The sequence below is a fragment of the Diabrotica virgifera genome, chromosome 2 (genome assembly GCF_917563875.1).
Source record: "Diabrotica virgifera virgifera chromosome 2, PGI_DIABVI_V3a".
NCBI lineage: Eukaryota > Metazoa > Arthropoda > Insecta > Coleoptera > Chrysomelidae > Diabrotica > Diabrotica virgifera.
In genome coordinates, this window is record NC_065444.1 from 254,011,512 (window position 1) to 254,029,197 (window position 17,686).

At 34.1% G+C, this 17,686-nt stretch overlaps 1 protein-coding gene across 1 annotated transcript in view; it reads left to right on the forward strand.

Moving 5' to 3' along the window:
• The window catches only part of LOC126880548 (neuronal calcium sensor 2), a 437,164-nt gene that overhangs the window by 343,099 nt on the left and 76,379 nt on the right, over positions 1 to 17,686 (forward strand). The window contains exon 3 of the mRNA XM_050644479.1: positions 2,057 to 2,200. Coding sequence (XP_050500436.1) covers positions 2,057 to 2,200 — 144 coding nt within the window. The remainder of the gene's footprint in view (positions 1 to 2,056; positions 2,201 to 17,686) is intronic.

Genomic DNA, 17,686 nt, shown 5'->3' on the forward strand with positions numbered 1-17,686 from the left:
GTTGCAGTGGAAACAGCTCTAAATAAATTCAACAGATAGCGTCCGCCGTTAAGTATAGTGTTCCGTTTCCTGATAAAAACTAATTTTCTTCATTATGAATTTTTGTCACATGGCCCGTTATATATCTCCACTCTTCAAATACAAAATAAGTGATTGATGTGATCGTTCATGGGTATTCTTTCATTTTTCCGACTGTATATTAGGATGGTGCGAAAAAAGTCAAGTTGATAATTCCGTATCGCTATAGTGCGGAAAAGTTGCGATTGATAATTACAAGAAAAACAAAAAACAATTATTCAAATCGGACTTTATCTTCCGATCCCGCAAGGGACCCAAAGATTATCAAAAAAAAATAAAATTTTACCTTTTTTCAAAAATTTTTATTTATCCTTCGAGTACGTTTTATGTATCGCTATAGTAAAATTTATTTACATTTTGCATGGTTGAGTACTAAAAAAAATTGATTTACGCATTTAACGGATATATTCCGACCCCGCAAGGTCAATCAAAATCTATAAAAATTTGAAATTTTTGATGAATTTGAAAAATTAAAAAACATTTAGTTATCTCATTTTTTTGTTACATTGTGAAGCTCTTCGCTTGTTCTTGTTTAGATATTGTATGGCAATATTTAATCAACCCAGATCTCAAAACGAGGGGGGTGGTTGCACTTCTAGCTCCACACGGACCCTTCTCTGCAACCAACCAATGAGTGTGTGTTTTTTACATTATTTACATATGTACATTTCTTTTTTATCTGTTTGTGTCCAGCTCTCAAACACCAACTTTGCATTGTGATTTCTTGGTAAAATCTGGCAGCATGGACCTTGATTTAAGTGTTGTCCTGATGCATCTATCTCTTGATTGAGGCCCACATACATTAGCATAAGACGATGCTTCCGTGGATAACTTTAGACACCGCTCTCAGCTGGCTTGTGGCAGGGATAGTTTTGTACATTCCAGTCTGACATATCGCCAGATATAATACAAGGAGTTATATCTTCATTTGAAACTCTTCGATGAAGTGGTGGAGAAGATAGTTTTGCAACATTCCAGTCTATTATTTTAGTTTAGTCCAGTTCTTCAAAATTTCAAGTAGTAGGGAGAAAGGAAACACATTAGAGAGCTAAGGCCAAGGAGAGTGTTAAAAGCCGGACAGACTAAAGCAAGGGCAAAAGTATTAGAAATTTCATCCCTCCTACTTTAAATTTTCAAGCACAGGACTACACTGAAATAATAGACTGGAATGTTACAAAACTATCTTCTCCATCAATTCTTCGAAGAGTTTCAAATGAAGATATAACTTATTGCATTACATCGGGAGACATACCAGACTGGAATGTACAAAACTATCCCTGCCACATGCAAGCTGACGAGCGGTGTCTAAAGTTGCCCACGGAAGCATCATCTAATGCTGATGTATGTTGTGGGCCCCAATCATCAGATATATTCATCAGGAAAACATTTAAATCAAGGTCGATGCTGCCAGATTTTACCAAGAAATCACAATACAAAGTTGATGTTTAAGAGCTGGACACTAAACAGATGAAAAAGAAATGTACATATGTAAATAATGTAAAAAACACACATTCATTGGTTGGTTGAAGAGAGGGGTGCGTGTGGAACCTTGCGGGATCGGAAGATATTCATTAAATGCGTAAATCTATTTTTGTATTACTCTACCATGCAAACTGTAAATAAATTTTACTATAGCGATAAATAAACCGTACACGAAGGATGAATAAAATTTTTTTGAAAAAAGGTAAAATTTCATTTTTTTCATAATCTTTAGGCCTATTGCGGGATCGGAAGATAAAGTCCGATTTGAATAATTCTTTTTTTGTTTTTCTTGTAATTACCAATCGCAACTTTTCCGCACTATAGCGACACGGAATTATCGACTTGACTTTTTTCGCACCACCCTACTGTATATATGTACTTCTAAATATACCTATTACAAAAAAAAGTGTAACACTCTCTTTTTATTGTTTTTATTATTAAGCAACTGAACCATTACTGTTGACAAACTTAAGTAATTTTCCCATTTTTGTTGCAGCAAGACTGTCCCAACGGCCGACTCACACCCGCCAAATTTGTAGACATGTACAAGATGTTCTTCCCATCAGGTAACGCAGAAGAATTCTGCGACCACGTATTTAGGACATTTGATATGGACAAAAATGGATATATAGATTTTAAAGTAAGTTCTTAGAAATATAATTAAAATAAATTTTAAGTAATTTGTTATTATAATATACAGTATGTCCCTGTAAGTTGTATCCATATGGAAAACTTTTTTATTATTAATTTTACGAAAAAAAGTTATTCTTTATAAAAAGTTCTGCATGGTCCAAAACCCAAGATTCAACCATCAGATATCAAATTTTATGATTGTTATACGAGGTATGTCAAAAAGTTTGAATTTCGCTCAACAGTAAAGTAGCTTTATTTTTCACAATATTGAAAATTGCTATTATGAAAAGTTGTTTGTAATTATAAACTATATTCTAATATGCAATTACGTCCTTCTAATTGAAATTTTTTTTTTGAAAAATTATGGATAACTAGCATTATTTTCTGTTATTTCATAAGTGTGTATTATTTTCATCTTATGTATTTGGTTATTATTCTAGCGACTTTCTTGGGTGTGAATCTGTCTTTTTAGTTTACTCCTCCTGGTTAAAAAATAAACTATAGTGACAATCGATTTAGCGTATAAAAATACCATGAAAAAGATTACAAACTTGCTGTAGATAACGCATTTCGAGCTTTTCGGCTAATAAACAATTATTTTGTTTCCCATTGTTTTCAGTCTGGTAGGATGTAGAGTAACATTATGTTGTTTTTTATGCCATTAGATTGAAAACTCAGTCTTTTGCTAGGAGTTGCCGCTAGGGCATCTATGCCATTTCGTTGGTTGCAATCCGTGACTGCACGCCGGGGTTTGTTTTGTTTGGATCAGGGAGAGCAGCATATGTGCCTCCTGATGAGAGACTAATAAGTTTCGAAACCGGTAGAGGTGCTTGCTGCACTCTCTGATTGGACTAGAATATGATGCTGCTGTATTTTCGTTTTACAACGAAATTGAAAATGGTTATTCATCTTTGAATTATTTTGTTATTAACAAAATAAGAACACATTTTGAGTAATCGCGACTAGTCGCATTCGATTAAGCAACCAAAATTACACCAGAGAAGACCTTAACACTATCAATTTATTTACAGAGCTTTTAATACTTCCTGAAAAACACCTGATTTTTAATCTCTCTCTTTCATTAAGCAGTTCTATTATTATGCCATCATCCTCTATAAGGTCACAGAATTTTAACCCTTCCATCTTTGTATATTTTAGAAACTGTTTGCTTAATTCGTAAACATCTACATGTCTTTCCACCAAGACCTAATCATGACTACTTCACGAGAAATTCTACGTTTAACGTCTATATGCCGACCCCGTCCTCTGAGTTAGTAAAGAAATCTATATTATATTCCGCAAAAAAACTTTACAACCATCTCCCTCTACAACTTAAATCTGCAGTATCTTTCCCCAAATTCCGTAAACTGACAAAAGCCTAAGCCTACCTATCTGAAAGACCATATTATTCAGTAGAAGATTTTCTTAATCAATAACTAAGAAATTACAGTACCCTTTGCACAAGTAGTATTTTTATTATCATGTTTTTGTCTATATTTGGGTGTCATATGCAGCAGCTTAACTTTTAAACTTATTAATTACTAGGTAGACTATGCATTTGCAATTTACTTAAATTTTGCAATTGATTACTTCTGTTTAACTTCATTATTGTTATTATTGTAAACATATTGACGATTTATGTAATTTTAGTAAATTGGATTGTTATTGTTTTGTTTTCTTGACTTTTTATAAGCTTTGTCGATAAAATTGTACAATTTTTCATGAGAATAAAGCATATTTCTATTCTATTCTATTCTATTCTAAGGAAATTTTCATTCTCATTTGTGTTTTGCCCATTCAGTAGTTCACCAAAATGTCTCTCACATATACCCATCGCAGATTCTTTTTTACTCGTGAGTGTTCCATCTTCTTTTTTCATGTATGAATTGTAATTCTGGTATCCCCTTTCAGTTTTTTTAACTTCTTATTAAAACGATCGTATGTATTTTTTTTGTGAAATTTTTCGGCTATTTCTTTAGTGATAGTCCTTACATAAATTTTAGATATGTCTCAATCATAATATAGACCTTCAGAAAGAAAATTCTCTGGTATTTGTTTATGTGAATCATCCCTTTAATAATATTAATGTAAGAGCTGTTATAAACTATGTCAATTTTTGAAGTTATACTTCACCGTCATCGTTATGTGTAATTATGTATATCCGAAACGTAAATAACACGTGCCGTCATAGCCTAGTTCAGTGTTGTCCAACCTCAGGCACGTGGGCCGCATGCGGCCCGAGGCTCGTTAAACTGCGGCCCCCACAAACACATTTCAAAAATATTGCCATTGATAACTTTTACCTGTTCCAACCCTGTCTAACTTTCCGTAATCTTAAGAAAGTAGTTAACCTTGAACACCCACTCCCGATGAGCGGGCAGTTAGCTTCAGTCAGCTGCACGTGTCGTGTTGAATTAACAGTGGCGAATAAATTGAATGTTAAATTCAGAATGAGTAGTGCCAAAAAACGCAAAATTTTCGAAGAGAATCGTACGTTCCAAGGAAAATGGGAAAATCAATATTTCTTCATCGAATTAAAAGTCAAACCTCAGTGCATTATTTGTTGTCAAGTACTCGCGGTATCAAAAGAATACAATATTAGTAGGCATTATGAAACCCAGCACAAAACAAAATACGACAAATATCAAGGTGAAGCTCGCAATACTCTTGTAAAAGAACTTAAAGCTAAATTGAATAAACAGAGCTCAGCGACACCAAAAATTCATCTCTTTCTTGGAGGAATTAAATACTGAATATAAGGACGTTCCCCCACATTCAGAGATACGCTGGTTGAGTGCAGGTAAATGCCTTAGAGTTTTTTTTTTCTTTAAGAAAAGAGATCTTACTGTTTTTTTAAAAGGAAATTGTTATTAATACGGTCGTATTTATAACAAAGCTTAAGAACAAAACATTTCTTCATGAGCTGGCATTTCTAACAGTTATTACCTCTCACTTGAACACATTAAACCTACAACTCCAGGGGAAAAATAAGACAGTATTACAGTTGGTTGATCAAATTGAGACATTTCGCAAAAAAAGCTTGATCTTCTCGAGAACTGCATGAAAATAAACGACCTCACACATTTTCCTGGGCGTTTCGAAATAAATCAAGAAGAAACCATGGTCGATTTCTCGAGGTTTGCAAAAGTTCTTACAGAAATAAAAAGAGAATTCGATTAAATATTTTCGGAATTTGATGCACTAAAACCCGATCTTGAGCTTTTTAACAATCCAATGGGAGTCAACATCCAGAACCAATCAGCAGAATACCAATACCAATTAGTGCTGTGCGAATTACAGTCCGATTCGTTTTTTCAAGTAAAGAAAAATGAAGATATTAGTACCTTTTGGGAGTTAGTCTGCAAGGATCGTTTTCCTAAACTTCGTAACTTTGCGTTGAAACTAAATTCAATGTTTGGTAGTACGTATATATGTGAAAGTACATTTTCTGCTTTGAAGCATATTAAATCTAAAACACGTAATCGCATGGAAAACGATTCTCTGGAAGCGTGTATTAGACTCACTACGACTAGCATAGATATTACAGGCCATAAATAATACAGGTAACACAAATACAGGCCATAAATTAAATCACATATTCTGGGAACAAAAATAGTTCGAATGAACCTAACTTACCTTAGTACTAATATGCACACAAAAAAAGTTACAGCCCTTTGAAATAACAAAATGAAAATCGATTTTTTAACGAAAATGGACATGTGGCAATCTTAGGGCAGGAACATCTTAAATAAAAATTAAAGTGAAATTTGTTCACCCCATAAAAATTGTATGGGGGTTTTGTTCCCTTAAATCCCCCAAACTTTTGTGTACATTCCAATTAAATTATTATTGCGGTACCATTAGTTAAATTCAATATTTTAAAAACTTTTTGGCTCTTAGTATTTTTTCGATCAGGCAGTTTTTATCGAGTTACGTCTTCTTTTTTAATATGTTTACATCCACTTTTTATGGGAGTTTTGTTCCTTTAAACCCCCCAAATGTTTGTGTACGTTCCAATTAAACTATTACTGCGATACCATTAGTTAAACACCGTGTTTTTAAAACTTTTTTGTCTCTTTGTATTTTTACGATAAGGCACCTTTTATCGAGATGTGGCTTCTTTTTTAATATGGTTCAAAATATACCTAAAAATGTAAATCATAAATAAATTTTCATATTATTACTTAAGTCTCCATAATCGTACTTACCATACATATACAAATATGTGGTGGATTTGACAAATATTCAAAATATCTCGATAAAAACTCGACTTTTCGAAAAATTACTAAGAGGCAAGAAAGTTTTTAAAACATTGTGTTTAACTAATGGTACTACAATAATAGTTAAATTGGAACGTACACAAAAGTTTGGGGGGGTTTAAAGGAACAAAATCCCCATAATACTTTTATGGGGTGTCTAAAATTCACTATAATTTTTTCTTAAGATACTACTGCAATAAGAATGCCACTTGTTCATTTTCAATAAAATATCTCAAATAGTTTTAGATATATTGGAAACAATCGATTTTTATTTTGTAACTTCAAAGGGCTGTAACTTTTTTTATGTGCACATTTGTACTAAGGTAAGTTAGGTTCAATCAAACTATTTTGGGCCCAGAATATGTGATTAAATTTATGACTTGTATTTTTGTTACACCCTGTAGATGTGCAAAAGTTAGTAGAGGATAAACCCTTGCCTCAAATATCCCATTGATTTTTTATTTTATGTTAAATTTTAAACATAACATGTAAATTGTAAACCATAATAAAATACTTGTAAATAATATTTCGTTTGTATATTATCTTTTAAAATAAACTTTTTTTGAATGAGTCGAGTTCTCTGGCCCTTCATTATAATTTCAAATTGAATACGGCCCGCAACGTCTAAAAGGTTGGACCACACTGGCCTAGTTGGTAGAGCATTGGACCAGAGATCGAGAGATCGCGAGATAGCGGGTTCAAATCCCGGATGATTCATTTTTTTTTTAATTTTTGGCATTGTTAAGTTTTTGTTAATTTTTGGTAATTATTGTTAATTTTTTGTATTGTAACTGTTAAGTATATTTATTTCGTTGAAATTATATAATAGAAGTATAACTTCTTACGTGCGTACAAAGTACACACACGTTCTTTTTTATTATTGATGACAAAGTTACATACCGATTAGATACTTTTATATTACAAGCCATATCATCCACGGACTCTTTTGCCTATATTCCTATGACAGAGAATTTAGAGAAGCTCGACTACACTCTGGCAGATTGAAGTTTCCCCGAATTTTCCCACGAGCTCGCGAGTTTTCGCTTCAAAGAAATTATTCAAAAAGAATCAAGTTAATACAGCGGGTAATTCAATTTTAAAAATGTGGCCATTCTTTTGTTCCAATTACAATTTGTCTGGATTAAACCAGAAGGACAGAAAAGGGGAAAGACGGATTGTATTAAACCCTTCGCCTGTAGCAAAAGAGATCCTCGGGAATTGTTTAGCCTCATACCGAAAAAAAGGGGGAAATAAAGAAATGTAAAATGTCAAATGCATTCCATTTCCGACAGCAGAATAGCTGGAAAATGTTACATAATAATCTCCTTGAATAGCTACTGTTTTATCCTTGAGCTGATGAGAATTATTTTATCTAGAATTGAGTGAAATATAATGCCGGACAAAAAAACTACACAATTGAATTTTATGGTGCATCTGCAGCAGAAACTAATTAATTAGAATTCGAAAAATACTGAAAACTGAAACAAAGAACAATGGCTTAATACAAAAATCAATAACGGTATGTATTTCAGATATACAGAAAATGTTTACGCAATTGATTACATTACAAAATTTTACCTACTTAAGGTGGCTACAGACTATGCATGTATTCGTGATGCGCGATGAGTTAATTACGGCAGTTCACGAATAGTGTGTAGGGTCTTGTTCGTTAAAAATCGATTCGTAATAGTAATTTACGTAACAAGTTCCGAAAGTGATACGAGACGAGTAGGAAGTTTACAGGGCGAGCCGTAGTCGAGTCCTGGAATCCTGCGAGTCTCGTAAAATCACTTTTGGATCGTGTTACGTACAATATTTTTTCTGCAGCAGTTTTGTATGTTAAAATGAATATATGGATAAACTTTTCTTATGGACTTTTATTAAACACTTTAAAGTTACTCTCGTGAATTAAACATTAGAAAAATCTACTTATGAATATTAATAACACAATTATAACAATTACTCACATTGATATTGTAGGAATATTAACAGAAATGGCAGTATTGAAATTAGCGTTAGACGTGTCAGTATATATATCAATCGGTTTTAAAACGTCTTGCGACGTTGTCCAATGCCTAATTTCCACGACACTCTATCATCCCATTGGCCCTCTCTAAGATCTCTTGCGCTCATCGCCTTCGTTACTCCCTCTCTCCAAGATTTCTTGGGTCTTCCTCTCTTTCTGCGGTTTGGTGGTACCCATTGCATAATTATTTTAGGGAGTCTTGAGTTATCCATCCTCTGGACGTGTCCGTACCATATCAGCTGTTTTCTTTCTATGTCTGTTGTTAGAAAGCCGTCAACCCCCATTCGCTGTCTTATCTCATCATTACGTATTCTCTTTCTGCGTGACACTCCTACTGATCTTCTAAAAGCGTCCATTTCTACTGCCTCCAGTTTTCTTCTGTTGTTTTCGGTTTCCGCCAAGTTTCTGCTCCGTACAATAGACTGCTTTTAATAAGAGATTCGTAGATATTGTGTTTTCTTCTTTTTCCTATTTCATGGTACGTGTCAGTACTTTTACTATTTTTTGAGATATTAATTTTCTTGCGGCCATTTTCACACACACACGAGTCTTATAAATGACAAGCGTTGTCATAATAAAAAGTTGATGTTATTGTCAAAGCCGTTACCTAGCTACTCAAAATCGTCCCGAAAGTGAAAAAATTAGTCCCGAAAGTAGTTACTTTCGGTACGAGTTGTGTAAAATGGTACTTTCGATTTAATAAATCATACCGAAAGTTTTATTTTCGGAACGGCTGCAGAAAAACAACATTATTGGTGTGTGCACAGTAAAGACGAGTTGACATTACTAGTGAATAACGAACGTGGCTCACGCTTACGTATTTTGCCGTGCTATTGTTAGATATTTTATTATCTATTTTCAAACTCGAGCAGTACATTTGTATATATCTATGCATTCCATAAATACAAATGTACTGCTCAAGTTTGAAAATAGATAATAAAATATCTAACAATAGCACGGGAAGAATACGTAAGCGTGAGCCACGTTCGTTATTCACTAGTAATGTCAACCCGCCTTAAAGGTTGATTCGTGGCGATTCATGATGCGCGATGTTCGTTGTAGTTCGTTGTAGTTCGTCGTAGTTCGCAGATAGAGCTTACAGACTATGCCTTTGTTCACGATTCGTATGCACGATGCCTGATTTATCCAAGTTCGTAGCAGTTTCAAATTAGTTCACGGTTGGTTGTAATATACCTTGTTTTTGTCATAGAACTTCCATCCACAAGAACTATGTCAGTAAGGGCATTAAAACTCATACCAGCCCAAACTATAACTGAGCCTCCTCGATAGGTTATTCTGTCAGCAATATTGCATAGAGCAAATCAGTGGCGGCTCGTGGTAATTTAAAATGGGTGTTCAATTAAGGAATGTAATTATAGACACGGTAAATAAAAGCCGCGGGCAATTGCGGCACAGGCGAAAAATTTTGGGGCCTCGCCCTTTTTTGTCTAAAGGACACCGCACACATCTTATGGAATATATATTGTCACTCAAGTTCAATAAAACTTACATAAATAGATTTGTCTCAATTTAACGGTCATTTCGTATCATTGCGTTAACTCTTAATTATGATTAATTACAAAATTTTACACAATCGATAAGACCGGATAAAATGTAACGATTTTTTTTAACTTTGTCGTTAAAGTCTGTTTTATATTGATTTTCTATAATCAGAATCTAATAATTGGCGAACATCAATATTGCCAATATCTGAGAGTTGCATTTCATTTTTTAAATGAATTTGGATAAATCCCGAACGCCCGTTTTTGTCCACTCTGAAGAAATAGTTTCATTTTTCGAAAGTACTAAACATGGAAAACAAAACAAAGAATGTAGTCTATCACACACGCACAACCACGAAGTTTTTTATCTTGTTCAACTTTAAAGCAACGTTTAAACTTTTTGTTTTTTATAGCACATTCTTGTACCAAGTTTGCATTTTCTTTTATAAAATCCACTGAATAAGGCTCCATCATAAAACTATTAATATTGTATTTAAGATTTAACCGTATTTAACTAGAACCCACAACAGAAAATTCCAAACTGTGAACCGAAACCAGAGAACGTTCTCTGCCGAAACGCACCACTGGTCTCTGGGTGCACTGCACAAATCCTTACTGTTTTAGATAGGCGAAATGCTCTTTCACCGATTTTAAGATTTCTCTTTCTAATACAGGCGTAGGTTAGTACTGGCTGCTTCAATCTGAATTCTGCACCAGAGCACAAGTATCTGCACTTGTCACGTGCATCCAGCGGCGCGGCGTAGAGCAAATAAATATGATTACTAAATAAAGTTATATTTTAATTTAATGATTCTATAAAATTTAAAAAATATTTTAATATTTATGAGATTTAAAAAACTGTATTTTAATTAACTTTTATTGGGTGTTCACTGCACAAGTGAACCAATGGAGAAACCGCCCCTGGAGCAAATCGTTCTACTTGTCTTCTCCAGGTTCTTTCGCGACGGTCTGGTGATCTTAAGCAAAACCTTAACTTATCCGAGAATAAAAATTACTTTAATCTGCGTCATTATAATTTTCCTGTTCCCTTGCAAAAGCAGCATCGAGCTTCTCGATGCTCCACGGATATCTGTGGACACATAACTGGTCTACTGGATAATAAATTCGCTTCATAAAGTCGTCAACGATCTGTCCACTTTTCCGCATCTACATTTCGGACTTCGTTCAGGAGATTTGTAGATTTGCGATTTTACAACAGCACACATCGTTTTCCTTCTGGTTATGAATTGGTATTTAATAGCATGGTATTGAATACTATGACTGCAAATGAACGTTGAGAAAACCAAGTTCATGATTATTTCTAAGCAACACACAGTAGGAAGACTAGATATCGAGGGAAAACAAATAGAAATAGTGAATAATTACAAATATCTGCGAACCTGGGTAAATGAAAACAATGACCAAGGTAGAGAAATCAGGACACGTATTGAAATTGCAAGAAAAGCGTGTAAAAAAATGAAAAAAGTTTGTTAATCGAGACCTTCCACTGGAGCTGAGGATTAGCGCCTTAACGTGCTATGATGCTACGTGTTCTCGTAGCATGTTGAATTGTTGTATGGAATGGAAAGCTGGACACCAAAAGTAGACAATATAAAGACATTGGAAGCATTTGAGATGTGGTGCAATAGAAGGATTTTGAAAATACCATGGATTCAACGAGTTACGAATGTAGAAGTGTTAACGTACTAGTACACTTTAGAAGACCAAAAATAATAATTTTTTTTAAGAATTTTTTTCTCGGAACCTTTATTAAAAATGAACATAAAACTTTTTACATATTAATATCTAACTCTTAGAGAGTACAAAAAATATATCCTTTTTCATTTATGCACGTACACTAATATTGTAGAGGGCGCAAAAGTCGAGGTATCGAAAAATGATGGCGGACAGTCAATCTCAGGATTGGGATATATGAAATAAGAAAAGCATACTACATTTGAAAAAGGAAGTTTTCTTACGTGACAATTTACCACAATTTGACCAAAAAATAAAAAATAAATTTTTTTAGCCATGAAAAACTGAATAAAAATAGGCGATTTTTTCACAAAATTTTTTCAAATTTCCCTAAAATCTTTTTTTTGCGGAGTTTTTCACTATCGGTGGTAAATTGTCACGTAAGAAACCTTCCTTTTTCAAATGCCGTACGAGTTTTTTGTTTCAGAGATCCCAATCCTGAGATTAACTGTCCGCCATCGGAACTAGTTTTTTTCGAGGCCTCGACTTTGACGCCCTCTATAATGCATAATGCTTACACGTGCATAAATAAAAAAAGATATATTTTTTGTATTCTCTAAGAGTTAGATATTAATATGTAATGAGCTTTATGTTCACTTTAAGTAAAGGTTCTGAGAAAAAAAATCTTGAAAAACTGCTTATTTTTGGTCTTCTGAAGTGTACTAGTTAAGAAGGCTACAAAAGGATTGCGAGGTGAAAAGAACATCAAAACAAGAATGCTGGAATATTTTGGCAACGTTACCAGAGGTGCGAGAGTAGATCAGTAGATCTTTTCAGAGCAGCCGCCAATAAGGTACGGATAGCTGTGATGATAGCCAACCGCCGCGCTGATAGGAAAAGGAACCACAAGAAGAAGAAGGATGATAATATATGCATGTTTCTGTCTCTCGGCTTCATCAGCCATCCGAGTAGAATACGAACACATAACCAGAAGGGAATCGATGTGTCTTGGAAATTCGCAGTTTCAGTGAAAAGCACAAAAGCGCCATCTACTCAATGCAATTTTGTTCCTTTTTCTGGCTCTCGAATCTTATTTTTCGTTTGTCTTTTGTCTCCCGAGCTTACTTAGTCGGTGCTCTATTCTATTCTTCTTTCATTCTCCTCCTCTATTCCTTTCTTTACCTTATTCCAAATTTTATTATTATTATTATTATTATTATTAACATTCAATAAGAATAGAGGATTAGAATCCTATTATACTCTAAAAGCTAAACAAATTTTGGTACTTAGCTGTTTTACACTTATGCTGATTTACATATAATTAAATTAAAAATACAATCAATTATTATCGAGTCTATTCTTAAAACTATTTGTACTAGGAGCCATAGCGACATAAGCCGGTAATGAATTCCAAGCATAAACAACCCTATTTGATAAAAAGTTTAACCTGATGTTTGTTCTGCAGAGTTCTCTTCTTAGCTTTCTGGGATGGCCTCTTAACCGCTCATCTGTATTTATTGTAAAGAAATTTCTGAGTGAAGAAGTTTCGTAATGAAATGAATTGAATGTTGTAATTAAGTCGCCTCTAAGTCTGCGGGCGGATAATGGAACTAAATCCATGATCCTTAAACGATCTTCATATGAGGGACGCACCAATGAATACGGGATCCGTGTTACTCGTCGCTGTACATTTTCCAGCATATTTACATCACGCTGAAGAACCGGACACCACACTGAATTAGCAAATTCACTTCGACCATCTTTGGGCCAATGGCCAGTGGCCAATTTTTCGGTGTTGGGCAATGAAGAATTAAGAAACAGGTTTTTGAATAAAAGGAGAAGAAAGAAGAGTCATATTGTTTTCAAAAGTGTAAAAAATGTAAGTATACATTGAAAATATGTAAATTAAAGCTTAATTGAAGCTAAAATTTTATTGTTTGCTTTTGTTTGCCTTCCTTTAACCAATTAGCAACTATCCGTAGTTTCCGTTATCCGCTACAAACTACAACCCCACAAATAAGCACCATCGAAAAACGGAAGTTGAGTGTATATTAACCATAATAGCAATAAAACGGGATATTACTCTTGAAATATAAGCACAATATTCCGTGACCGACCTAACCAATTTATTTTCCGTTGCGTATCGAAGCAATGCTGATTTGTTAATCATGCACAAATACCCATACTAATTAACGGAATTAGCCCCTATAATTAGTTCCAATTTCCTAATTCCCTTTATCTATTTACAGCTCCACGCTCCAACTTACTTGGTATTCTATTGAGATGCCCTGGAGGGCTGTATACGATGCTGTATCAGGGAAAACACCAATACACGTTAAGAAAATTACGAATAATGGGTTGGAAATGAAGTTTGTTTTGTAGATTTAACGGAATTTACAAATCCTGAACTGCGATCGTTGAACAGCTCGACACAATGGGCTCAAGCAATTTAAAGAACCGAGTCTGTTCAAGTATCTGTTGGTAATAAACCACTGAAAAACACATTTTTTGTCCCATATATTCTTTCCATTATTAAGTAAAAAGTTTTCTTTTTTTTTTCTCTGAAAAGTTATATTTCAGCATCATATTAATGTGAATATGATGAATAATTAATAATTAATACATTCAATATTATTATTATATGAAAAGGAGCTTTACCTATCTGAAGCCAAAATCTCTATCATCAGATGTTATTTGTTTTCTACGTTATTATATGGAGCAGAGGCTTGGACACTGGACACTTTGTTGCTTCTTTAGGAAAGATCGAGGCATTCGAGATGTGGAGTTACCGATGAATCTTAAGCATTGTGACTAATGTTGATGGCCTACGTATTATGGGCAAGAGATGCGAGATTATTAACACAATCAAAGAGCGCAAATTAAGATATCTTGGCCATGTTATAGTTATGCAAAATTAACAGAGATATAGCTTTTTGCAACTCATTCTTTAGAGCAAGGGATTTGGAAAGAAAGGACCAGGGACAAGAAGGATATCTTGACTTCAAAACATGGTTCAATAAGTGGAAAAAGTGGTTCAACAATAAGTCTCCTCCTCCTCAGTCGTTTCCTCATTGCTGAGTGTCTTAATTCCCTATAATACGAGCAACTATCTCTTTCCATCGGCTTCTGTCCTGAGCTTCCCTCATGGATTCAGAGAATGTTTTTCCACTGGCTTTCTGTACTTGATCCGTCCATCGAGTAGGTGAGCGACCTCTACTTCTGCGCCCTTCAACGTTTCCCGAAATTATAAGTCTCTCAAAATTATCATCACTTCTTCTTGCAATATGGCCGAAAAATTTTAAAACGGTGGAGAGGCAAATAGAGGAAAGTCGAGTCTGAATATTAAGCTCTTGGAGGATTGACTGATTTGTTCTGTGTTCCGTCCATGAGATCCAAAGCATTCTTCTCCAGCACCACTTTCCTGTACCAATCCTTTTTCTGTCGTCCGATTTCATGGTCGATGTTTCGGATCCGTAATTAAATATGTATGGGAAAAATTAAGGCACGTGTGTACTAATCTTATTTTGGTGTTCTTCGACAAGGAGCGATCTTTCCAGATTTTCGATAATCGACTCATAGCGTTTTTGGCCATGCCTATTCTCCTACGTATTTCTGTTTCACAAGATCCTGTATTACTGATGTAGGATTATAGATAATTGAACTCGTTAACCACTTCAAACTGGTCTAAGGCTCCTGTTGTCTGAAGAGAATTTGAATAATCTACTATCATAATTTTTGTTTTTTGTTTATTGATCTTGAGACCACATCTATTGCTTTCGGCTTCCACTAGCTGCAGCAGGCTGGACATTTCTTCTTCGGATGCAGTTATTAATGTTGTATCATCTGCATATCTGAGATTTGAGATCTTCTTTCCTGCAATAGAAATACCGCCATTCCATTTGTCGAGTGCTTTTCTCATTATACATATATTCCCCATAGAAATTAAAAAGATTTGGAGATAGAATACATCCTTGTCGGACTCCTCTACCTATTTTAAAAGGATCGGACTTATGGTTTTCAAATCTTATTCTGGTTTCACTGTTCTCATATAGGCTTTTCACCAGAGCTGACAGATGATCAGGAACCCCCATCTCATGTAGAACTTTCCACAAAACTGTCCAGTCTACACAGTCAAATACCTTCTGATAATCCAGAAAGCAGATGATCATCGGAATTTTGAATTCTCGTGCTTTCTCAATGAGTTGTCACATATTAAGAATTTGCTCCCTTGTGCCTTTACCCTTCACGAAGCCTGCCTGTTCTTGTGGTATTTGTCTATCCAGGTATGTCTACATGCGAGACTTGATGATTCTCAATAGAATTTTATTTGGGTGTGAAATTAGTCAAATGGTTCGGTAGTTACTACATTTTGTGGTTACGCCTTTCTTATGAATGGGAGTAAATAGTGCGGTACACCAATCACTGGGCCATTTGCCGATTTTCCATACATGATTGCACAGTCTCCACATTAATTGGAGACCATGTGCAAGATCTACTGATCTGCAACTATACTACTCTCGCACCTCTGGTAACGTGTCTCAAATATTGTAGCATTCTTGTTTTGATGTTCTATAAAAGTTCTGCAAGTTCTCAATAAGTCTACAACCGAACTATTCCGAATAGCAGCAAGCAAAGTTAGGATAGCCATGCTGATCGCCACTATCCGGAACGGAAGGCCATCAGGATCATCAGGCACTTCTTATTCCGCAATAATCGGTTTTCCCGGGTTTGTTTTGTCCGAGTTATAACCGGTTTTTGAAGTTATACTTCTTTACGCGCGATATGAGGGTGAATTTTTATATGTTAAAACCTACAATCCGGGTGCATGCGCATTATAACTTTGTTCTGATTGGATGTTCAAATGACATGTCAAAAATTATTCAATATGTCGACTGTGGCAAAGCTGTGGTTTGATTATTTATGGTTGTTGCGTTTTGAAATTTGTGTGAAAAGAAACAACAAACAAAAGTTAGTTAGTAGTTATACTGCCTTTTTAAATAGTTTTCATATATATTTTTGGACTTTTGGACTATTTTGGACAAGAAAAACTCATTCTAATTTGGTAAGTAGTTTTTATTATAATCATATTGTAATTATACATTTGGATTAGGTTGGAATAAATTTATTTTCTCAAGAATGGGGATTTTAGAGAGAAATCCGAAATTAGGTCCGATTTTTATTTTTAAATTATGATTTTTTGGCGTAGATTTATTTATCTAGTAGGTATGTAGTGCTTTGATTTACATGCTTAATTTGATTACCAACAAAAGTTCTACCAATCTTCATCTAATATATTGTTTTCTTACTGTTTTGTTATATTTTAATATTTTCTTCCACAAATATCAAACTACATAATTTGATTTAAATTCAGAATAACTGTCAAACAGTAAAACGTTCAGTTGCCCTATTTTTCCACATGACAAATAATGAGTAATTGGATGAGTGAGTCTAGGCTTCGATTACGAATCAAAGCGTCCCCAAATTCGCGGGTTCGAATGCCGATGCAAGTTTTTATTTTTTTATTTTTTTATGCATTTTATGATTGTAAGTATATTTATTATATAATTTTTTTTTCAGAAAATGCGTATTTAAAATTTTTGCCAACAATTATTATCGTTCAGAAATCATTTTTTCTTTGTGGCATTTTTCAATGTGTTTGTGTGCGTTTTATTCTATTATTTTTTTAAATTTTTGGTATTGTCTTTTGGTATTTTTGTAAATTTTTGGAAAGTAGTAAGTATTAAAATTAGTTTAATATTTAAATAAAATATAAATAAACTGTTTAAAGTACATTATATCAATTTCGTTAAAATCACATAATATGTAATAGAAGTATAACTTCTTACGTGTGTACAAAGTACACACACATTCTTTTTTCTTTTTAAACTAAAAACCGGATAAGTTATCTCTGGAAAAAATAATGAATTCAGAAAAAAAATGGGGAAATTTTTCGCCTCAGCGTGCGCGAAGAAATAATTCTAAGCTGATTCAAACCAAACCATTTTGACAAA